Source organism: Furipterus horrens, unplaced genomic scaffold, assembly GCF_987537825.1.
Source record: "Furipterus horrens unplaced genomic scaffold, mFurHor1.1.pri manual_scaffold_2, whole genome shotgun sequence".
In the NCBI taxonomy this organism is placed as follows: domain Eukaryota; kingdom Metazoa; phylum Chordata; class Mammalia; order Chiroptera; family Furipteridae; genus Furipterus; species Furipterus horrens.
The window spans coordinates 23,032,872-23,059,030 of NW_028327172.1; the positions used below are offsets into that span (position 1 = coordinate 23,032,872).

General features: G+C 36.0%; 1 protein-coding gene across 2 annotated transcripts in view; it reads right to left on the reverse strand.

The window, feature by feature from the left end:
- ELP4 (elongator acetyltransferase complex subunit 4) overlaps positions 1-26,159 on the reverse strand; it is a 223,004-nt gene that overhangs the window by 142,922 nt on the left and 53,923 nt on the right. For both annotated transcript variants that reach the window (XM_090267603.1, XM_090267602.1), the window contains exons 5-6: positions 14,503-14,642; positions 3,194-3,278 (exon numbers count right to left, since the gene is read on the reverse strand). In XM_090267603.1, the coding sequence (XP_090123729.1) occupies positions 3,194-3,278; positions 14,503-14,642 (225 nt within the window). The remainder of the gene's footprint in view (positions 1-3,193; positions 3,279-14,502; positions 14,643-26,159) is intronic.

Below are 26,159 nucleotides of genomic sequence, written 5' to 3' on the forward strand. Positions count from 1 at the left end.
CAGTTGCAGTAAGGTTATGATAGACAACCACCTAAGATACCATATGTTATGATCCTTGATGGTTCATAAAAGTTTTCTTTCTATTTCGGCATTCCTTGAATGAAATGAGGTATTAAGATGTACCAGAGCATATGTTGGAATTATAAATAAGTTTCTGGTGAATATGTGAGACATATCTGTGAAATATGATGTTATTTATCCCTTTTTCCGCATTACTTAGAAACTCAGAATTTAAGTGAAGTGGCACAATTAAGGTTCACTGGTGCAATTAAGGTGCATTTTTCGTCTTGGCCAGGTGGTTCACATGGTTGGAGTACCATCGATCCCTGTCAGGGTACATGTGGGAGGCAACCAACCGACTGGTGCTACTCTCTCACATCGATGTTCCCCCTACCTCTTCCTCTCTCAAATCAATAAATATTTCCTCAGGTGAGGATTAAAAAAAAAAGGTTCATTTTTTCATTCGAAACTTATGTCATGAACTGTAGCTTAACTTAGATTCCCAACAGAAAGAGCAATGTAAAAAAGGAAGATCTAAAAAAAAAAATTGAGATATTAGAATGAAATCTGAAGGTAAAAGGGGAGCAGCATCATATTATTTCTCCAGTCAACATTTAAACAAACTAAGCGTTGGCCATGTTTTAATCCAGAGTCACCAATACCTATTACTGTTGCATCAAAAAGTACCTGCTAAAAGTTTTTAACAAAAATGGATCAGGAGAGTTCCTGACTACAGGAGATTTGTCACTCTGACAGAAAAACTGATATGTGCATGTAGAAAGAATGAAGATACTGAGCCACACAAGTTATGAGATAAGATATTTAAGTGAGGTAGGAACACAGCACATCAGAATATAACTGAGATAATATTTCCACACAGGAAATACACATATTTTTAAAAAGATGACAATAAGTTGTAAAAACAAACACTGAAGTACAAATTTTCCTGTGTTTTTTGAGACATATAGTTTTTCTGCTCTGCCATTTAACAGGCATATTGTGAAGCATAATAAAATTAAAAAATAAACTCCTGCTAACAGCTAAATAATAAATCATTAAATTTATTCCTATGAGAAAGAACACCTAAAATATTTAATGTGATGTTCCAAGTAAAATCAATGTTCACATTTCATTTTTGTTGTGTATTTCTTAAATATTTGAAAATTAAAATTTAAAAGCAAATGAAATTATGGCACCAATTTCTAAACGTCTCTACCCTAGAGAGCTACACATAAGCTACTTACTACGAATGCTGATTATACGGTAGTACATATATAACATTCTCCTTGGTAGAGTTTATTTCTATATGTTGCCTCCAACTAGTTTAGTTTATTTAAAAATGTAGTGATAAAATATAAGATAAAAACTTCCTTTTAAAAAGCAAGATTTATTTCAGTATCAGAATATTACTTTGACTAAAAATATATTTTTTTAAAGTAGTGACTGATAGATGCATGTTATGACTTCTTGAACTCATCTAAAGTTTCTGAGACAGATGTATAGACTTGGAATTTTAGTAAATGATACTATCTATAATTTAACAATATGGAGGTTTATGAACTATATTTTAGTTCCAATAAACTTGGAAATATACTTTTATAATAACTTATTGGTATATTTTTATTGAATTAAAAAAATTTAGGATTCTTGGTATTCACCATAGAAATGTCTATCTCAACTCTGTTCAATCTTTATGAAAGTCAATTGTTATAGAACATCTCGTTCAGAGAGTAAAACCAGCTATAATTTATTATCTATCAACATTCATGAAATAAAATACTGTTTATTGAAAATGGTGTTGTTTTCATACTCAAATAAACAACTAAGAAAACACATCTTTCAATCCATTCCAATAACAGCTTCCTTTTTAAGGGTTGCCTGAATGTATGTGTGGTGTATACATATATATATGTGTGTATATACATATACATTTACATGTATGTATCTTTTTGCTATTGTTTGTGGGTTTAAAAAAAACCTCTTGCTCTTAGAAGATGTGTTATTGTCCTGCAAGAGCAGCAGCTCTGCACACTGCATGGCAGGAACTGTTATGACATGCCTGTTTCCATAGCTACCACAGTGAGCAGGGAGAGGTGTCTGTCAGGGACCAATTTACCTCTCCAGACGGGCACTGCCATTAAAGAGAAGACATGATGTCCATAAATCTCAGCAAGGACCAAAACTGGAGCAAGAATGAGCAAAACAAAATAGTACTAAATTTGTGTACCAAGGGCCTTACCCAAAACTATAACATACACGAAAAGTCATATAATAATGAATGTGTTCCAGCACACACACATGAGTATTTTCAGCTTGCTATTAAGCTGATGATCAAGACAAATTTAAAAATTATTTATTTTGCCATGGACAATGTGTTAAATATAGCAGTAAAGTTTATAGTAATATTTTTAAAATCTATGAATTAAGAGCAAATGTAATTGATAATGGCAAAAATAAGACTTTTGGCTTCTTTGTGTCCTTCAATAAAAATGATGGTGCTCGGGAAATAATTCTGCTAAACTAATATAAATGAAATGCAAACATTTTAGCAGCAATAGCAATTAAAATCACTGAGGAAGAATTTTGAGAAGCCTGATATCTAGAAATAAAATTTCCCTCATTTTGTTTAAGTTAAAGTAACCAGAACATCTTTAATAGTGGTAACTAGGAAAAAATTTTAAAAATAGAGCTACTGAAAAAGTGAAGTTATAAAACATTTTAATACAGCAAATATAAATATATTTTATTCACTGAGACAATTCAAAGCATACTGTAATAAAAGTAAGAGCTTAAAATAATTAATTCTTACTCATAAGGTAATAAAATATTAAGGTCTGAATGACAGAAGTACAAAAATTTAGACAGCAAAGTATAAGACTTGCTGATTTAAAAGTAATTTTCAAAATGTGATTACTTATTAATTCTTGGTGTTATAAATGCAGATTTTTAAAATAATTCATGTTGACAATGCACATGTACATCATATGTGCATTCACGGAGAACACAGCTAAAATTCTAAATATACATTAATAGTCAAAATAAGGCTGCCTCTGCTCTGCTTATCTGTATCTTCTGTGCTTGGAAACCAGCTTGTTCATTGTTGATTATTCTAAGACCTTCTGGGTATACCCCTAGAGAGCTTGAAAACAATATTACATACATGATTATAAAAGGTTTTGAAGTTACTCAATACCTGGGGATTGGATCCATCAAATCCTTCCTCATAAATGATTTTCTGGATAAACTGAAGCAGCTCTATGTAGCCATGGGTCAAAGAACTGTTGGTAAGAAGTGGTTCAAATACATAAATAGGCTTATTACAGAGGAAATACAAATGTAAGCTAAAACAGTAAGCAAATAATTAAGAAGTATATATTCATAAGGTTATTTAAATATAATAAAACGAGCCAAAATAGTATAATTAATTATAAAAAACAAAGTCAATACATCCAGGGAACAAGATACAATGCTGTATATTAACTAGCTCGGTGTTCTTGACATCATGGGAAGATAAAAATCTGTGGAGACTGAGATGACTTAATTATGTCAAGCTTAGTTACCTCCATGAAAATTAATGATTTAATGAAGCAACTTAAAAGATGAAGCCACTATAGCTTTTCAGGAGTAATCATAGATAATGAACACACAGTTAATGAACTGCTATGCCAAGTATACCTGAATCAATGTGCTCATCACCTGAGCTCATCTCCCACTCAAGTTTTAACTTTCGTAGAACTGCTAACATAAAATTAATTCAAAAACTTGAATTAAGACACATGAAGACAAATGAGTATAAACTCCAATTCAGTTGTGAAGAAGACAATAAAATTAACATATACATTTAATAAAATGATCTAAACAGAATTATTTCCCATATAAACAGTAGCATTAATGTTACTATTTTAAAATACTTTGCAAATGTTATAAAACATCTCAAAGAAAATTTAGTAAGAGTGAAGAAAATTCGCTTTAACATTAATTGAGTTTAAGATTCTTCATAATGGGCAACCTGTGAGCTACAGCTGAACATGAAATGTCATGATAATGAGGTTTGGGGGGGGCGTAGCTAATTCCTAAACTGTAACGTGCCGAATGCTGTAAATGCTGTAGCTGACCTTAAAATTACGGAAGTATCGGCTTTACTGTGATTCTAAATAAAGCAATACACAGGAAGAAAAAATGCCCTAAAGGAAGAATGAAATATACTTTGAAGCACACATGCAACATTAAAGAATATAAAAGTAAGTGTAGCGGACTGCTTAGTGTGCACAGTCAATGGCAGGGGGGTCAGCAAAAACATGCACGCTTCTGTAAACGTTTCAGTGAACGTTCATGCCTAGCCCAAAAGGACGTATCTAACTAAAACAGAACAAAACAAACAAACAAACAAAAAGGAGAGAAAAGAACCTTGTTCTCTGCAAAACAAATATGGCTCCAATTGAAGGATTTCACAGTACAGTTATTTCTCATATAGTTATTCCTCCATTTTCAGTGAAAATACAACAAATTACATGAACACACTTTTCTCTTTCCATGAGTGAGAAAAATGTGTCTATAAATAATGATATTCCATAAGGACAATGAGGTGGCTATTTCATATCTTAACACATATTCATCCTGGCTAGCTCAACTGCTTAACTTTCTCAGCACAGTGTTGCCGTTCGAACACAGCAGATTTAATTCCTATCTGGGTCAATTAGCTTTGCACAGGGGGTAAAGTCTGCTCCAAGGTCCCAGGTTATGAAATGAATTCCAGCCAACCATTTGATGAATGTCACTATAGGTTAAAGGAGGGTGGATCAAGAATATATTCAGTGTATCCTAATCTACCAATAATGAATCTACATAAGAAAATTATTATTTTCCCTATGTGAAAAAAAAATTAAAGCATTTCCCTTCTGCCCAAAATTGTTCAATCATAAAATCTGCCTTAAGTACTTGGTATTAAATCTGCTATCTGAAGGCATATTATCAAATACCACATATATAAATGACTTTTTAGCTTTTTAATTGCCACCATTTTTCCAACGAACATGATCTGTGATTTATTTTACATTCTTACTCTCTGTTAAGATAACTATAGTAGATTTAAGATTCTCTTCAAAGGTAAAAGGTTTCTTTAGATATGAGAATAAAAATGAACATAAAGTCAATACAATTTAATCTCTTTCCCTATTAAACACTGACATAAGTAATGTAATCAACAATGCTTAGAACTTTTTAATAAAATAAGTTTCTCCAAAGTAATTAGATTTCTAGGAAAATAAATACTGGTAACAAAATAAAATGGGAAAAAATCAATATATTTAGGTATATTAATTGAGAACATTCATTTTTGTATATGCACAATTATAGCATTTAAAACAATCAGTTTATAAGGTACTGATATTAAGAATACTAGGTGTTGTTAATCTCCAAGAGGTACATTTCTTTGCCAGAAATCTCATGGAATAATATATTTTTTGCCTGAAAATAAGTATCTTTTATTGTTATCTAAATGTTTTTAGTTAAACCCCTTTAATTTTGGGAATGTTGTCTGCTCCTCAATAGTCTAGTAACTCATAAAACAAGAGTTGGCAAGAAGAAATCCTAGTTACAAATATGACTCTGGCTTCCTTATGTTTCCAGACCTTTAACAAAGGTTAGGTTATCAAAATATTTATAATATGTTCCAAAGGCACTACATTTCAATTCATGTAAACCTTAATAATTTTCATAATCTTCAATAACTTTTATAGTAAAATAATCTATTTTGAGATTCCACAATCTTTAAAACTATAACAGTACAAAGAATATGAAAATAATTATTAGAAATTTAATTTTTACCTTTAAGTATCAAGCATTTACAATTTTCTTTAGTTAAAAAAATTGTTCCATGTTCATTATTCATGTGTCTGCTTATGTTACCATTTATCTCTTTATATTAATATACAACATGGAAAAAGGAACCAATGACACAAATGTAAATCTATACTGATGACCAAGTTTAACTTCTTATTTTCTTATCCTCACCTGATGAAGGAAGAAAGGGAGGAAGGGAGAAAGGGAGAGAGAGAAACATTGATTGGTTGCCTTCTAATGTGCCCCAACCAGGGATGGAACCCACAACCTAGGTATATGTCCTGATCGGGAATCGACCTGCAATCTTTTGGTATGTGGGATGATACGCCAACTAACTGAGCCACACCAGTCAGGGAAAGTTTAACATTTTTAAAAAAGTTGATAGAAAAAAATTTTCTGCCTATCCATATCAGCAAGTGGTATAATAGACATTTTGCATCAGAGAACTTTAATTTATATAAAGAAATGGCACTGGTTTTCTCATAAAAAATAATTTTGTCATTCAATCTCATTAAGGAAGATTAAAAAAATCTTCTGTAAGAAAACCAATGAGCTGTAGTATATCTAGGAAAAAAATCAAGTAGATAATAGATAATTATGTTTCAGGTTCTCAAACAATAAACAAAGGAATACTTACAAATCTTAATGTGATCAAAGAATAAATGTGCCAACAACAAAAAAGGTTGGGTAACAGGAGATAAGACTTGGTTTGTGAAAAGATAAAACTACAAAAATGAAATAATGTATATATAAAATTAACTATTTGAATGATATTTTTACTCAGATAATAAGCTCAACATGTTTCTAAGAAACTGCTTGATTTCAATTTTAATGTTATCGATTGGTAAAATGTCTGGTACATAATAAATACTCAAAACCTTCTGCTTCAGTCACAACATTTGATCACTACAATAACCTTAAGAAGTTAGTATAGTCATTAGCTCCTCTTTATGACTGACAAAATTGAGACCCATTAGAAGCTGAGTGGTTTGCCCATGGCTATCCAACAATTAAGTGACACTTAAAAACCGAAGTTTTCTAAAACGTCAGGTTACTTGCTCTTTGCCTAAACTAAGATAAGCCTCAGAGTGAGATCCAGGTTCAATGAGGTCTGTGGGTTCACACAAACAGATGGCTGAGATGAGGTTTCAACATGGCTCTATTAAAGAGAGTCAAAGCAAGTATGCAGGTGTAGAGTGTTATGAAGATGTTTCTCTTAGTTGTACTAATATGACATTCACTCATTAACTCGGTGCATAATTTATGATGCAAATTTAATATTAAAGTGCATAGGTTTACAAATATATAAACAAGATACCAGAATAGCACAGTGTGAACAGCATGCTGAAGATCTGAGTTCTGGTTCTGCCTATAGCAACAACTCTAGCTACATGTGTGATATGAGGCAAATTCTTTAATTTTTATGCTTTGGGCTTCCAATTTTTTTCAGCTGGCAACTGAAGGAGTTGCACTAGATAATCTGTTGTCCATTTTGACTTAAAATTTTATGGTTCAAGAATGACATTTCTTTTTCTTTTTTAGGAATAATTTTTCTCATTAAAATTATTCATTGATGTTTTAGAAAATCAGAACTTCTGGTGCATTTAAATATTGATTTAACTACTTGATAGAAACACTTAGGAAGAGAAATTGTTATCACTACCAATTAGTATTAATTTAAAGTGAAGATGAAGCATTTTTGACATTATTACACAAGTTATTGAGAAAATATGATTTGTATTAAAAATCTAATTACACATGTATTTCAGGTATTCACCTATGACAAATAGTGAGAGATACTTAGAAGGCAATAGGCGTAGTATCACATGTTTTGACTAATTGTATAGAACAGTTTGCTTAACTACAGTTATATTAGCATATACTTTGTATGTGACTATAAAGACTGTGAAGTTTATTCACAAGTAATTTTCAATTTAAAAATTGCATTACTATTACCCTGAAGGCTATCATTTATAGATTTTTTTTCTTTCTGATGCTCAACTGCATACACAGGCTAAACAATCCACTGTCTGACAAAGATACTATTGAGAAAGTTTACACTCTTTCATGAAAAACATTACTCTCTACAAATATGTCACATATTATACATTATATTATGCTATATTCTTTTTATAATCTTTTTTGAATCTTCTCACTTTGTAAGCAAGGTATTCCATTTTTAGATGCAATACAGTATAATTTATTTAACCAATCCATACTGACAACCGTTAGTTCATTTCCAGATTTTCAGTATGACATACAGTTATGGTGATCATTCTTTGTTAACTTGTGTTATTATTTCTTTATGATAAATTCCTAGAAATGGTATAATGGCAAAAATGATAATGTACACTCTAACTCTTTGATACACTTTCCTGGAATTATTTTAACAATGTACACTCTAACAATTAACATGGGAGGCATGAATTTCTCATCTTTAACTCACAGCATTATCATTTTAAATATCTGATTGTTGAAAAATGCTATCTCTTTGTTTTTTGTTTATGTTTCTTTATTAGTGAGGCTTACTATATATTTCTTTATCTTCTTTTGAGAACATGCTGTTGACTTTTTGCCTATCTTGTATTGGGGTACTCAACTGGTTCTTATCTATTTTAAAATGGTCTAAATATACTGAAGATATTTATATATATGCATCTGTTTATATTAAAAATTTTAAACAATTTCAAACTTACAAAAATGTTGTAAAGATAGAACACTTTTTTTTTTCCTGGTCTACTAATAAGTTGTTGACATGATGACCCAGCACTTAATAATTGGGTATAATTCCTACAAACTAGTACATTATCCTATTTAACAATAACATAGCCATCTAATTTAGGATATAACTGATACATCTAATCCTCAGAACCCATTCAAGTTTTGCATTTGCCCCCCTATCATCCCTTACAGCAAATGACTCAGTTCAGAATATTATGTTGTACTCAGTTGTCAAGTCTCTTTTCAGTCTCCTTCAATCCGGAAGTTCCTTCTTTTTTTATGGTTGTAAGACTTTTGAGGGTTACAGGTCAGGTATTTGGGACATGTTCCCAATTTGGGTTTGACTGATATTTTCTCATGATTAGATTTAGATTGAGTATATTTGGTAGGAGTATCACAGAAGTGGGGCCGACTTCTTCTCACCGCATGTTATAAGGTGATACATGATTTCACTTTGCCCCTTTACTGGTAACGTTAACTTGACTAAGGTCATGTTGGCCAACCCTCTCCATTATAAAATTATTCTTTCCTCTTTCTAGTCAATATTTTGTGGGAGGTACTTTGAGGCTATGTAATAGCTTGTTCCCAAATGACTTATTTATTCATACATTGATTTGTATCAGTACATACTTGTGGCTTCCTATTTTATTTAATGGGTTATAATCCATAACTATCATGATTTATTTTGATGCTTAAATTGTCTCCTATTTGGCCAATGGGAGCTCTTTCGAGCTGGCTTCTATATCCTTTCAGCATGCCCTCATCATTCTTTAAGCACAACTAAACATAAAAAGGTGTTACAGGTGTATCGTTTTCTTTCCTTTGAATCAAGCCTTCCTCCTCCGAAGTGTCCTGGATATTTCAAATTGAGAATGGTCATTAGATCTGATCACTATTTATATTCACTGAGATTTTCCCATCACTCCAAGAGTTTAAGACATTCTCTTCTATTTGAGTGATATTTTTACTCAGAGTTCTTTAACTCTTCAGAAATGTAGTTTGATATGAGATACGAAGTAAGGATTTCACTATATTATTCCCAAATGATTGGCTTTCCTGCTTATTTAAAATACCTCTCCATGACAAAAATATTTGTTCATCATAAAAATTCAAATACATAAAACATATGAAGAGTAGAAAAGACATTCAAAATCCACCACCCAGAGGTGAACACGGTTAGCAGTTTGATGAACATCTCTCAGACAGCTCTGTACCAGCCCTTCCATCTCTTACTGAGGAAAACTACTGTGGGATGTTAAAAAGTATATCAATAAAAATATTTTTCACTCTGAAAATAAGAGTATTTTTATTAATAAACACATGTACACAGGATTATAACTATTTATATATATATACACACATATATATATATTTGTTTAATTTTGGCATTTCTCTCCAGCCTTTCCAACACGAAGGAGGCCGTGAGTCTTCTGGACAGTCAAATCTGGGGACCTAGCGGGCAGTCTTTCATGGGCTCATCTGACCACATGTCACGGAGTTTTTGGAACTGAAATTAACATCTGAATTCATGTTAGAAAGCATTCAGGGTATTAGTTCTCTCTATAAGTTTTCAGATATTATGTTTATACTTTAATTATACCACCAGCAGACAAGCAGATAGGTAAAATCCCTCCTTACACTTACATCTTGCCTTTCCCCCAGCTCAGATATTAGTATTACTGTATCACTCACTACATTCTTTTTGTCAAGTAGTTTATAGTATACTTCTATAACTTCGAGACTTTTGCCATGAACTTTTAGTCTTAGCTAGAAACTTTTCCAGAATTCCTTTCTCATGAGTGAATTTTCTACTGGTAACTTCTCAATATTGTGTGTCTCTCTGTTTCCCGATCTGAGGTATGTATTGTTGAAATAAAATGTACTCTTACAGGGCTATGTTTCAGTTATTGGTTTTATCTACTACATACATCTTTATAGCAAGAGCAAGGCTATCTATAGTTAATCTCAGTTATCACCAGAATTTGTGCATTGGTCCACTAGTTCACCAAATATCAACTCAATACCTATATCCTAGAACCAGGGAGGAAATAGATAAGGAAAGCATAACCCTTTCCTCGAGGATTTCCAATGCTTGAGAGGGAAGATCAGGATGTAGACAAGCCAGATAATTACAGTGCAATGCGGTGTGTTCTGACAGAAGGAAGAACAAAAGTTAAGTAGGAACGCAAGGGAGCAGGGGAGGATTTCCTAGGAAAATATTATTACAAAAGGCTTATATGAGGTTCCATTTAAGCTGGTAAGGAAACCTGGCAGGAGCAATGAAATGATTTCTAAAATCTTAAGTATTATACCTAGCCTCTTTCTACTGATTTCTTTTTTTCCTGGAAAGATAACTGGTTGTTTCAGAATTCAGTTCATTCGACTCAACACAAAACTTTTAGTTAATATAAGAAACTACTAGCTATTGTTAGGATAAATGTCAAAATAAAATCTTGAATTTCAAAGAAACATATCAAAATAAATTTATTCTATTTACTACAGATTGTATATGAACTCAATATTCAAGACCTGGCATATATATAATTTAAAAAATGTGGTATTTCACAGTACAGTAGGTGTAGTAGTCAGCTTGGACTTCCATAACAAAATAACACAGACTGGGTGGGTGGCTTAAACAACAGCTACTTATTTTGTTGCAGTTCTGGAAACTAGAAACCCAAGACCAAGGTGCTAGCAGGGTTAGTGTCTGGAGAGGGCTCTCCCCTTGGGCTGCAGATGGCCACCTTCTCACTGTGTGGTCACATGGCCTTTCCTGAAAGTGAACCCAAGAAGAGGGTGTGAGCTCAGCTTCTCTCAATCTTTCTTAAGGACACCAATCCTATCAGACTTGGGCTCCACCCTCATGTCCACATATAACTCTAATTATCTCCCAAAGGCCCCATCTCTGGGTACTATTACTCTGAGGATTAGAACTTCAACATATGGATTTGGGGCACACAAACATGAAGTCTGTAACTGTAGGTTAAAAAGTATGTTGGTAGATTCATTAATAAGAAAGTTGAGACACCATCCATGTGCTGAAGAATGAGGAATCTTTCTTACAAGGCAACAGAGGAGTGTTCGGGCACACCTGTTAGTAAAGCCTAATTCAAATGATGTCAGATTAAAAAATCTCTGACCACAGAATTATTGTCAAACTTTATTTTCCTATCATTGTGTTGTGACTCAGATTATCTAATTTATGAAAGTAAAAATATCAAAACAAAATCACCTGGATATTATTATTGTGATACATCTCAGATTTTTATACCCAGGCTTTAATCTGACAGGTTATACCGTATGTATGCACAATTTCTATAGGCAAACCTACCAATAATTTAAAATTAGTTAACTTAAATTTTAAATGACCTCCAGTTTTTTTTACTGTAAAAAGAAAACCCTACATGTTTCAATAGTCCCTTTACAAATTATAGAATTATATGTTATATCCTCACATATGATAATAGGATACAGCTATGTACTCTAGTCTTAATTACAGAAAAAGTACAGACAACTGTAAGGCTAAGCTTTATTGTTTTATAAATGAACCAGTAAGGTTCATTTTCGTGAGATGAGCACACGCTTTTCATAAATTAAAATAAATCTCATATGGTAAAGTACCCATTTTCAAAATTAATTTAATTACATGTTTAAAGTTTAATTAATTTAATTAAGCATTTAAGTTTAATATGAAATAAATGAATTATCAGTTAACCATTATGAAATGAAATACTGCCTTGGTAATTAAAATCTATAAATTTTCCTACTTTGTGTGCAGAAATACTAGTTCTCAAAAAATATTCTGAAAAACATTTTAAAACTGTGGGAGACTTGACTCTGAGAGCCGATCCAGGTGTCATTTCTCTGGTGCGCGCTTCATGTGCAGTCTTTACTGCAGCTGCACACAGCGGCCGCCTGGCCCAGGAGAGCGCAGAGGTCTGGGGAACCTGGGTTTGGGTGTCGGCTGTCACTTGTAGTCAGCCAGTAGTGGGGAGGTTACTTAGTGTCTCTAACCTCAAGTTTCCTATAAAATTGGGATAATATTATTTTTCTTGGAGGGCTGTTGGGAGAATTAGATATTCTATGGTCAAATGCCTGGAACAGGGCCTGACATGGAGCAGGTTTTTGACAAATGTCAATTCCTCCTCTCTTTAGTTGCCTAATGAATGAACAAAAACCTTGTACTTACTGGATTAGAAAAAGTTTTATCCTTAATATACACATATATATTTAACCACAAAGTATCACCATATTATTTTTCATTCATTTACATCATACTTAATGTACATTTTACATTTTTATTTTTCCTAAGCACTCCATGAATGGAGGGAGTATAGCAGTATTGCTAACAAAGATAATCTGAGTCAGAAAGAACTGACTTTGAGTCTGGCTCCCACGATTTACTATTTAAGAAATCATTGAGAAGTTATTTTGACCTTCCAGGCCTGTATATATTTTTGTTTGGTTCACTGAATGGCAAAAATTAGGCACTAGTAAAACCAATATAATCATTCAAACTTAACAGAAACAATTAGTGATGTAGTTCGAAAGTGGTATTCCTCCCCACCTCAATTTGTCACAAAAAGATATTTATTTTCACTGAACTTAAAGGATTTTCCCAAAGTTCATAGTAGGACAGGCTCAGTATCAAAACCAAGATTTCTATAAATTTCTTTGTTAGCACTCCTCCCTCCATAAGATAGGAAGGTGAAGGTGAAGGTGAAGGACCTAACTTTGGAAGCAGTAAAGCAAAAAAAAGAAGAGAGCGATCTTTTTACTTAGGTTAATCCAGACTCTATCACTTAACAGTTGAGCCTCAGATAAATCTCTTCTGTGAATTTTGGTATATTCTCCTGGAAAATGGGAATATTTACTTTTATAGGATAGATAACAAAGGGAAAGTATACCCTACAGTGACTGACGCATAGCAATGATTCATTAACAGGCCAGAGAACACCATAATAAAGTGAATAATTTCTTTTCAAACAGATTTAATAAAAATAAATAGCACAGTCTTCATTAAATTCTTATGTATTATTTCTGGGAAAGAGACTATAGTTTTTTAAGTCATTTCAGTTCACAACTTCCTGTTTATTAAATCTCCATTTAATAACTCATTTCACTTTGAAAATAATGATTTTACAGTGTGAAAGAAAAGAGGTGGTAACAGATTCCATGGATTAACTTCCCTTGATCCAACTGCAATAAGAATAAAATTAAATATTCTTAACTTTTATACATTATTCAGTGTCAAGTACCATAATTTTTCAGAGTTTTGCCTTCAAGTAGTAGTACTATAAACATGTACTGGTTTAATACTTAAAACTCTCCACTGTAAAACTCAAACCCTAAGTTCTCTTGAGTCACCTAAAAAAAAAACCTTTTATTTATAGCATTACTAAAAACAGAAAACCATAATAAATAAAATATTGGAAAACATGTACTTGTTTAATTTCTGAAAGAGCATTTATTGAAAAACATGGAGCAATAACATTACTTTATATCATTTCACTGCTATTGTTATCAATAATTAATGTTTAGACATCTAGTTGCATTTACAGCTGAGAGACCCTGTTTCAGAACTGTCCCACATTTTCTTAAAAATAACTTTTTAGGTTGCAAATCAAGGGTGATAGCATGTCCAACAGTTACAAGACCAGAAAAAGAAAACTATATTTACAGGGTGAGCAAAAGTAGGTTTACAGTTGGGAGCATGAATAACAGAGTTTATTCTTGTATTATTATTTATTAATTATTGTCTTATTTTTCCATACAAACAACTGTAAACCTACTTTTTTCCCACCCTATTATATAATGAAATAATATGGAACACAGGCACAATTAAGGTTACGTATTATGTAAATCTAATGTTTCTTATTAGGAGATGTACTTTTGATATGCATGCTTTCAAAGAATATCAAAATTGGGTCATTAACTTACCAGGGTTCTGTGTTAACACCTGAAGATATTTTTTCTGGAAGAAAAAATCCATGCCATTTTGAAGCCTCAATTAGTTCTTGTGGTATTTTTTTTGATGCATCATAATAGTGACCAAATCTTGAAGATGATACTGGTCCAGCCTATTAAGAAAACCCATGTTTGTTGTGAAAAATACATATTTTTAAAATATAATTTATTTGCCCTACACTCAGGGAAACGCTGATCTGCTTATGCATTTTACTGCAAATAAGAAAAAGCTGATATACATAGGCATTACATTTCAAAGAAGCATACACAACAACCTTCATTATTTTAACCTATGTAGTTAGAAATCCACTTTTTCATCTCCCATGTTTCTTTACTTCTGGTGGTTCCCTAGGGTTTGATAAAAAATTTTAAAGCTCTTTAGCTGTTTTACTAACCTGTTACCTTCTTAAATTAAAAAAATTAATATACATAAGTCTTAATTTTCATTTTTTAAATTCCAGGTTATAATGAAAAATATGTAGTAGCTAAGAATCAATGAAAACTTAAGCCAAATTAATTCATGGTAAGGGGCCTAAAAGAAATTAGCTATTTAATATTTAAGTACAGTAAACTGAGCATCATTTTAAAACTGAATTCTCACAAAACAGTATGTGTATATATTCAACATCACTTACAAATTTAATATTAAGCTTACAGTGTGAAATGTACTAGGCTCCTCCAGTTGGGAACAAAGCACAGTGTGAAGTGGAAGCATATATGTAAGCTACATTAGATAAATCAGAAATCTGGCACAATCATTGACAATTCCACCAACAAATTATTCTTCTTGTAAGAAACTCTAGTAACTACTGATGCTGAATTTATTTACATAGGATAGTAAAATCCCATAACATTATTCTTATATTGCTTTGAATGAACTCGGGGCTGATTTCTTTCACTCAGCACATTAGAAATATATACAGCTCTATCCGAAGTGGGGCTACTAACAGGTTCCACCTGGCATTAGTTTTTAATGAGCCCTCTGATCTAAATTTACATAGTTTCAACTGTCCTGACTGCTACAAAACAGACAAGTTTTGGAACATTCAAGAAACTAGGTAGTCTCTTGAACTAGGAAGAATTATACATAGTAGGTTCTTAACTTATTTTACTAAGGAATGAACAACTTTGTAATTTAGATGAGAAATAAGATATTTGCTTGATACTAGATATTTGCGTTTTTAAGACTTTAAGGATTCATATTCTTCAATTAAATGCTTACAAACACCAAATTATACAATAACAGAGCATAAAAAATATTTAAGCCTAATAGAAACATTATTCTCAGATTCAGTCTTTGGTTTAATATTTATTTTCAAAATAAAATGATTGCTCATCCCTCCATAAGGTACTCTTTATTTTCATTAATGAAAGAGACCTATTAATTGGCTTAGTCTAATTTTTCCAATACAATATATAGAAATATAGTTCCCAAAAGACGATTTATCTATTTACCATTAAAGTACTGACTAATAAAATTTGTTTCTTAAAAACAGGGTGTAAAGTTTTAAAATATAAAGTTATTAGTCTAAAGCAATTTAAACAAGGTCTGTTCTTTGGCCTATAATCTATTCTTTATCCGGATTACAGTTCAGAATGTTTTTACTGCAATCTCTGCTAGAGCTCATCTTTTTATTGTGGAAGTCCAAGCCCCCTGAATGTTTTAGAAAGGCCTTGACTAACTGAACTTTGATCTGATGTCTTCATTGAGAAAAACACCAGGTTGCCCATTTCAGATGCAAATCCTTCTAAGGCCCAATAGAATTTAGTAAAGACAGCAAAAAAGAAGAAACAAGAAGTTTCCAGGATCCTCTTTGAGAATCCTGGGGCACGCTGGTGTCCCTAATCCACACTGCTGCATGGATTAAGGTAGGTGATAACCTTTCCTGATTCAAAAGAATAAGTAGAGTGCCTACAAACTGGGTGGAGACTAGGATTTGGTAATAATAAAACACCATGCAATAAAAGCTTGGTCTATGGCAGAAGCCCTGAAAAGGCCTCAATGTACCACATTCCCAGGCCTAGTAGGGAAGCTTGCAAAAGCCTACCTGAATCAAATAAGCATGAATAATCTATTTTAGCAGGCTGGCCATGGGGAGAGAGAAAGAAAGAGAGACTTTTCACTTCTTTTAAGTTTGAGTTAATAAATTTATTAGTGAACTGAAGGTTCTTGAAGTCCTGTGCACTCAGAGAAATATGCTAAATTGTCAAGAAGTAAAGCATGCTTTTTAAGTTGCCAGTCTCTATTAATGTTTCTAATTATAATATTAATGTGACAGAAATCTCAGATTTGGAATGAATCAAGGCAAAAAGTTGATTTCATGCTGTGACAGTTTATAGGAAATACATATAATTCATTAACATGTAAAAATAAATTTCAAAGTTTTTATTGCAATTGTTACTAATTTTTTTTAGAAATTAAGATTAGATATTAAAGTAAAATATTCACAAGACATTTAACATTTTATTAGTGATAAAAACTTTAATCCTTCAATGAAAAATAAATACAGTCTTCAAGAAAAAAACAATTTTGTAAGTTTTTGTACCCAAGGGACGTAGCATTAACATATAATCAGATTTTTGAAACGATGTGCAATCTTTTGAGGCCTAAAATTATAAAACAAAGTCTTAAAATATTTCTCTGAAAAGGATAACTAAATACTTTAAATCTAATAAAAAAAATAATAATACATGAAAAACTCTCAACTCTACACACAAAAAGAAGTATTAAAAAAATTAACTATCATTGCTAGTCAGTTTACTCAGTTTAGTAAGAACATCTTGATTTAGTTTTCCATTATGAAAACTGTTTCACATTCATAAACTACTCATTACCTTGTTAACTGTGGAAGAGAGTAAATGTGGTTCAGTAAAAATTTACTATGGTAAGTAAATAAACTCTGATGGGGGGAGTGCTCAGGAACGATCCTCCACCTCCACTGCCAGAAAGAAACAAAACTTTCAGAGAAAAGCTACACCACAAATAAACAATCTAAATAAGATATTTTCTTATGATCATTACCATTTCTTCTCAGTATGGCATAACAGAAAGCAAGAAGCCAAATGGTGACGAAACCACTTTGAGCCTCGGTTCAAGCACCCAGAATTAGAGTTAATAATAACTATTCCCCGGGGCTGTTGTGAGACTCTACTGTAATACTGGCAATGAATTTTCTGTAAATTGTAAAGCACTATTGTAAATATTATTAATTATTATTACTGTGTCATGATCCACTAGCGATCAGAAGATACATCACTATCTTTTGTAATTACACTGCACTATTGAAAAAAATGTTATTTCTTGTCATTTACAACAGGCACGCATCTATCACAGCACTGTTGTGGCTGAAAAACTAAGACAGAAAACCAAAGTGCAATGACTGAACATAATAAACATCTAATACACTGTCACAAATTGCTGGAGTCACTTGTGGGCCTTTGCCGCGGAGCTGTACAATCCTGAAGAAGTGAAGGCTCAGGCTGTGCTGTAGGCTAGCAATTCTTGGAGCAAGGAGAAAGCAGGGCTTCGTGTCTGGACAGGAAAGAAGAGGACTAAGTAGACAGAATCAAAATCAAAGGACGAGGGAAGCAGGCCTTTTAAAACTATACACCCCTCTAACGGGAAGCACTGGTCTTATGCTCTACTGAACGATTGTTACTGATTTAGTTGTGCATATTCTTATCCATTTTGGCATTTCCTAAATGGAAATACGACTACACTCTTAAGACTTCATGACAACCTGTATTTATAGGTACACCTGATGATTGCCACAGGTAGTTTTGGACTACCTGTTTAATCTTTACCTATAACAGTGTTAACTATATTTTGGCTCAAGCAAAATACAGAAAACCACGGCTTAGTTGGTATTGTTTTTAAACTGATAATGGCAAAGTAAGGTCTGGATTTATAAAGGAGATGATGATAAGTGATCACCAATGTCTATCAGTCTTGGTAAATAACCACATACTAAATTTCTGTGACAAGCAAATATACATGTTGGTAACATTTCAAAGAAAAGCAAAGAAGCCAGAAGAAGGTTTCTATATTCTAAACTTGACAGAACCTCCTTATAAGTATAAACTTAAGTTTGACCATTGACTGTAAATTAAAAATAAGCTGTTCTTTTATTTGTATTAATTAATGCAACTTAACTGAGTTTCACATTTAATTCACATACTATATAACTCATTCACTCGTGTATTCCACAAATAACTAACTGAGCACCCACTGTATGCCAGTAAAACAAAACAGTCACTGGGCTCACATTCTGGTAGAGGAGGTAGAGAGTGAAGGAGATGAGAGAGAGAGATAGATATATATATATATATATATATATATATATATATAGAAAGAGAGAGAGATTATTTTATATGGAGTGACGAAGACATTCCTGACCAGTGATATTTTAGTGGAGACTCAAAGAAAATGGGAGAATAAGTCACCTGGGGAAGATCATTGTAAGAAGAGCACAATTTTTAAAACACTCAAGTTGAAAATCTTGAAAACTGAGCACTGGCTTTATGTGTTAATATGTAACCTCTGAAAAGTTTACTCCCATAGACAAAACAATGCAGATACCCTACTCTGAAGGGAAGAAAGGATGGACGACTCACTTATAGGTAACAGGGGGTCAGGGGTACCATCTACAATTACGGTATAAAAAGGAACAATGAATTACAAAGAAACAAAACACTTTTCCTCCAACTTAAGACAGATTTTATAATAATCAGTAAGAAAGATGGCTTAAAGTTTCAGTTACTTGTATTTTCACTTGAAGAATATTAGTACCAATGAAAAGACCAAAACCTAGCTGAGGTAAGAGTAAAAATAAAGAAAAGACACAGGTGACTTCTATAATCTAAAACTGAATATGTATACTGTCTTTACAAAAAAGCTACATATAATTTAGGGCTTACATTTCATTAACTCTTTCAGAACATACCAGTAGAAAAATTAGAATAATCACTCCATGTAAGAGCCACTGCTAGAATAGACTAACGGTTGCCAATTGGGGCGGCGGGGGGGGCGGGGGGGGAGGAGGGGAAGGGAATTAAGGGACTGGGTAAAAAGGGAAAGGATCAAATACAGATGGGTAGTCGGAAAACTGTCACAGGATGTAAAGAACAGCGTAGGGGGTATAGTCAATAATATTGTAGTAATCATGTGTGGTGCCAGGTGGGTACTGGAAACACTTTGTAAAGTATATGATTGTCTAACCACTGTGCTTGTCACCTGAGACTAACATACAATAATTTTGAATACAAATTGTAATTGAAAAATAAATTTAAAAAAGTCATTGTTAAGCCCAATTACTTAAATGAATCTGCCAGATCAAAGGCATAAAGTTCTTTGCCATTAGGGTTCTCAAGTGCTAGTTCTACGTTCCTCATCTATTTTAAACTCTATCTCCCAACTCAGATTTTCCTAAAGAGAAAAACTACATCTATTCTGACTTCTTGTACCCAACTGTCAGTCATATCCAAGTTAGGCTACGCTTACAAAAAACCACTGATTACACAGAGCCATCTCTACTCCTGTAAAGGAGGAAAGAGGAAGGACATCTCTAAAATCAGAGAAGGAAAACTCTGACTCCAAAAAACCTCCGCTGCCTTGCGGCATACCTCTTCAGGGAAAGGCTAAGGGAGTAAACCCCGACAGAAAATCCGGAGCCGGAGTCCCTAAGGCGGTTTGACATTGTAGTCAACACCGGCAACTCCTGCGGCGCACCTGAAGCCAAGCTGTATTGATTTCGTCTTTCCCTTGGACCCTTCAGCTGCGAAGAGAGGGGGGGGTCTGCTGCATGGGCAACAGCAGACCCTCCATATCACCCTGCCCAGGCTCTGTAGCTTCAGTTTCACTGGAGAGGACACTCCAGCGTCATCGCAAGATGTCGACTCAACACGGGAGGAGACAGATACCGGTTATAAGCTCATCCGATTGGCGAAGGAAACGAGCGCCAGGGGTCTCCTCTGACGGTGGGAGAGGTCATCGCACCTCACTGGACAGCTACCGCCCGCCTCAAGCTGGGCAGCCCCAGCCAATTAGGTGCCGTCTCGCCATGGCTCGCCTGCCCCACTGGGTGCGTGGGGATCAGAGAGGCGCCTCTCGAAAAGTGGGCCACAAAACACCCGCACCAGTTAATTCCAAGCAAACAACAAGAAAGAAGCCTCCAGCTCTTCGCCTCGCTAGCTGGAACATCAGGACCATGTGCCCCGGACTTACTGCAGACCTGCCGTGGATCAATGGCGCCAGGAAAACCGCCGTCATCAACAGGGAACTGGCATGACTAAACATCGACATTGCGGCTCTACAGGAGACCCGGTTGGCCGACAACGGAACTATCAGAGAAACCAACTACACCTTCTACTGGCAAGGGAAGTCTCCGGACCAACCAAGACAGCACGGTGTTGGGTTTGCTGTGAAGAACACGCTTGTTAACTCCATAGAGCCACCCACAGGAGGCACAGAGAGATTACTTACCCTCCGATTGTCAACAACTTTCGGCCCAGTCAGCATTCTTAGCGCGTACGCCCCAACCCTCTGCGCCACCATCGAAAAGAAAGAACAGTTCTACCATGCACTGGACGAAGCGTTATCCAAGATCCCCAGAAGTAACGCTCTCTATCTCCTTGGATACTTCAACGCAAGAGTAGGAGCCGACCACATGGCCTGGCCCACCTGCCTTGGAAACTTTGGGAGAGGAAAGATCAATGAGAATGGTCAGCGACTGCTTGAGCTTTTGTGTCACCACGGCCTGTGCGTGACAAACACATTCTTCAAGTGCAAAGAGATCCACCAGGTGTCATGGAGGCACCCCCGCTCCCGCCATTGGCACCAGCTTGACCTCGTCATCACCAGAAGAATGGATATTGGCAGCACCCTCCTCACCCGCAGCTACCACAGTGCAGACTGCGACACGGATCATGCCCTCGTGGTAAGCAAGGTGCGCATAATGCCGAAGAGGTTGCACCACTCCAAGATGAAGGGTCGCCCACGCATCAACACCAGTTGTGCCAGCAACCCAGTTAAGACCCAGCAATTCATCAACAAGATGGAAGATGCACTCGGCGAGGGAGTGGCGGCAGATGACATTATCGAATCCAATTGGCCACGTCTCCGCGACGCCATATACAACTCCGCCATTATTGCTTACGGGAAGAAAGAGCAGAAGAACGCTGACTGGTACGAGGCTCACTGGGAAGAAATGGAACCCGTGATCGAGGCTAAGAGGAAGGCCCTACTGGCTTACAAGGCCATGCCCACTCCCAGTACACTTCAAGCTCTACGGGCTGCCAGGAACAAAGTCCAGAAGACCGCCCGCCACTGTGCCAACACCTATTGGCTAAACCTGTGCAGAAGCATTCAGGAAGCCGCCGATATAGGCAACGCACGAGGAATGTATGAGGGTATCAAGAAGGCAACAGGCCCAATCCCCTCCAAGATCGCCCCCCTTAAGTCCAAGACAGGTGAGGTCATCACTGACCAGGAACAGCAAATGCGGCGGTGGACCGAGCACTACCTCGAGCTGTACGCAACGAAGAACACCGTAACAGACACTGCTCTTAACGCCATCCCAGACCTACCAGTCATGGAGGAGCTAGACACCCCACCTACTGCGGCAGAGCTCAGCAAAGCCATCAACCGCCTCGCTTGCGGGAAAGCACCAGGAAGCGACGGAATCCCTCCAGAAATCCTAAAGAGCGGGAAACCAGTCCTGCTACAGCTGCTCCACCATCTACTCTGTCGCTGCTGGAAGGAGGGTTACATCCCCCAGGATATGAGAGATGCCAACATTATCACCATGTACAAGAAAAAAGGAGACCGCAGCGACTGCAACAACTACCGGGGCATCTCTCTCCTCAGCGTCGTTGGCAAAGTATTCGCCCGGGTCGCCCTTGCCCGCCTGCAGACCCTTGCTTCCCGCGTCTACCCAGAGTCCCAGTGTGGCTTCAGAGCTGGCTGTTCAACAGTGGACATGATCTTCTCCCTATGCCAGCTGCAGGAGAAGTGTCACGAGCAGCATAAACCACTCTACCTCGCCTTTATCGACCTTACGAAGGCGTTTGATCTGGTCAGTCGAAGTGGTCTCTTCAGCTTGCTACGGAAGATTGGCTGTCCACCACATCTGCTTGCTGTGGTCATGTCCTTTCACGACAACATGTACAGCACGGTGTCCTACAACGGCGCAACCTCTGAGGCCTTCCCAGTCAGCAGCGGAGTAAAGCAGGGCTGCGTCCTCGCGCCTACGCTGTTCGGAATCTTCTTCTCCATGCTCCTCCAATACGCCTTTAAGGACTGCAGCGAGGGTGTCTTCATTCACACCAGATCCGATGGCAAGCTCTACAACCTGGCCCGTCTACGAGCCAAGAACAAAGTCAAAGAGGTGCTCATCCGTGAGATGCTCTTCGCCGACGACGCAGCTTTGACATCACACTCTGAAGAGGGACTCCAGCAGCTAGTCACTTGCCTTTCCCACGCATGCAAGGAGTTCGGACTAGCCATCAGCCTGACGAAGACGAATGTTATGGCTCAAGGCACGGGGACTGCCCCATGCATCACCATCGACGGATACACCCTGGAGGTTGTCAACGACTTCACTTACCTCGGGTCCACCATCTCGAGCTCTCTGTCAGTCGACTTGGAGGTCAACCGGAGAATCGCCAGGGCAGCCACAGTTATGGCCAGACTGAACCGGCGAGCGTGGAACAATTCCAGCCTCACTGAGAAAACCAGACTGCGCATCTACCAAGCCTGCGTACTCAGCACTCTCCTCTATGGCAGCGAGACGTGGACCACCTACGCAAGGCACAAAAGGAAACTCAACAGCTTCCACATGAGGTGCCTGCGACGCGTCCTGCATGTTGCCTGGCAGGATAAGGTCACCAACACCGAGGTGCTGAAGCGAGCCAATATGAGCAGTTTGCATGCAGTTCTTAGCGAGAGACGCCTCAGGTGGCTCGGCCATGTCAAAAGAATGGATGCAGGCCGTATCCCCAAAGACCTCCTCTACGGCGAGCTAGCAGAAGGCAAGAGGATGAGAGGGCGCCCAAAACTGCGGTTCAAAGACATCTGCAAAAAGGACATGACACAATGCTCCATCAATCTCAACACATGGGAAGTTCAAGCAGACGACCGCCTAGCCTGGAGGCTCGCGGTCAGGCAAGGTACGTCACGTGCAGAGGCTGCGCGCAACGAGGAGGCGGTCCAGAAAAGATCGAGGCGGAAGCAGCGTCAGCAGCAGCAACAACGGCCATCTGCCTTCACCTGTAACAAGTGTGGCAGGGATTGTCACTCCCGAGTCGGACTGCACAGCCATTCTCGGCGGTGCAGATAGACTCTCAAGAAGCTACGCCATCGTCTCTCGAGACGGACGGCTGCCGACGACACAGAGCTTCCTTTATTTTTTAATAAAGATGTATGGTATTCTATTGTACATATATCATTACTTATTGAACTAGTTGTTTACTGATGGATATTTAGGTTATTGCCAATCATTTGCTATTTAAAAATAAGTTGCATAAAAAGCTCATATATAATTTATTTTACACTGAGTAAATATGTTCATCAGGTAAACTTCCAAAAAGTCAAATGGTACATGTTTTTGTAATTCTGAAGGTTGCTACCAAATTAACCTTCACAGAAGCTGTACCTACTTACACTTCACCAGCAAAGTATGAGAGTACAATTCTTACTCCTCCCCACTTCACCAGGGAAGTATGAGATTACTCGTCTTACTGCACTCCCGACTCCAGCTAGCTCAGTGTCTTACCAAACGTTTTAGATTACTGACAATCTGGTAAGAGAAACATAGCAAGTCAGTGTAGTTTTAATTTGTATTTGTCTTATTGTAACTGAAATTGGGCATCTGTTTTTATATGCTTAAGAGCCACCTGAATTTCCTTTTCATATTTTTGCCCATTTAAAAAATTGCATTGGTAGACTCATATTCCTTATTCAATGTAGAAGTTCTTTATATAGAAGGAAATTTAATCCTTATTCTGTAATATGAGTTATAAATGTCCTCTCTCCAGTTTGTAGTTTGTTCATGGTCTTTTAAATAACATCTTAAAAATCGTATTATTCAAATAGCTTTCTGGCCTAAATTAGAACAATTTATTGTTGCTTAATATGTATCTATTACAACATATTTTATACTTGGTACACAGTTGGTGCTTAATCAATATCTGCTGACCGAGTGAGTAAATAGATTTATCACTCATTAAATACATTTATTGAGTATGTGGGTATTAATACAGTTGCTGGAGATACAGAGAAAATGAAATAAGATATCCACCTTTATAGAGAATACTGTCTGGGGGAGAAGAGTTATATTAACAACTATAAAATAATGTATAGAAATACTTTAAACTGTATGAAGTGCTATGGATACAAAAATTAAAAGAAACTAGATACTCATGTATGGAAAGTTGTCAGAGGTAGCAACATTTGTATTTGTGGAAGGATGAGTTGATGAATAAAAAAATGAAAAGCTTTAACAGCAGAAATCTAAGCAATTCATAAGGAACGATTCTCACAGGGTGGGTGAATATAATGTTTTATATACACACCTTTGGAGGAGACTAAAAGGGTAGGCTTGAATTAAATTGTATCGATCTTGTATACAGTCTTGAGAAATTTAATTTGAGATCACAGGCTGGTAATGGCAACCAGGTTTCATCTCATATAGCACTAACTCTCAATAATTGGTGCGACCATCCAGCACACTCTACAGAAAATTCTAAGGCTGCACCTACGCTTTGCAGGGGGTACTGTGACTGACGATCTGCCATGAATTCAGAAGGAGGCCGTGGAAACAGGAAAATAAATGGGGCATGTGCAGTTTAGCAGTGGTGTGAACATATTTCTGCCCTTGGGAAAGGTAACATTGATCTCAATGTGGAAGACTAGAGAAGGGTAGACTATGGGAATTGTGTTATATTTAGATTAGAATTTCTCTCTCTTTCTACCAGTATGATACTCTCTGGTGGACACTGGAGTATTCTAAAAATTAGTGAGGCAAACAAACAAATGAGGGAGATAATAAATAAACAGGACCCTCAATAGAAACAGAGTTCATGAGCTTTAGCGGGTATAATTAATGACACCTATTTTGACTTCTCAGAAATTTACCCCTCACTTTCGTGTCTCTTCGTCAATCCTGGATAGGTCCTGTTATGAGATATCTGAGTTTGAAAGTGTAATGGTTGAAAATATATAGGAATAAAAATAGCAATTCCAAAGAACTATCACTTATATAGAATATTTAGAAGTGATCATGCTACATACAAATGGCTTTGTTAGTCATCATTAAAATGTCTATACTACCCAACACCATCTATAGAGTCAAAGCAATTCCTATAAAGATAGCAATAGAGTTTTTCACAGAATTAAAACAAGTGTTCCAAAATGTACATAAAACTACAAAAGGCCCCAAATAGCCATAGCAATCTTGAGGAAAAAAAATAAAGTTGGAGGAATCATGCTACTGATATCAAACTATACTACAAGGCCATAGTAATCAAAACAGAATGGTACTGGCATAAAAACAGACATATAGATCAATGGAACAGAATAGAGAGCCCAGAAATAAATCTACAACTTTATGGTCAATTAATACTTGATAAAGGAG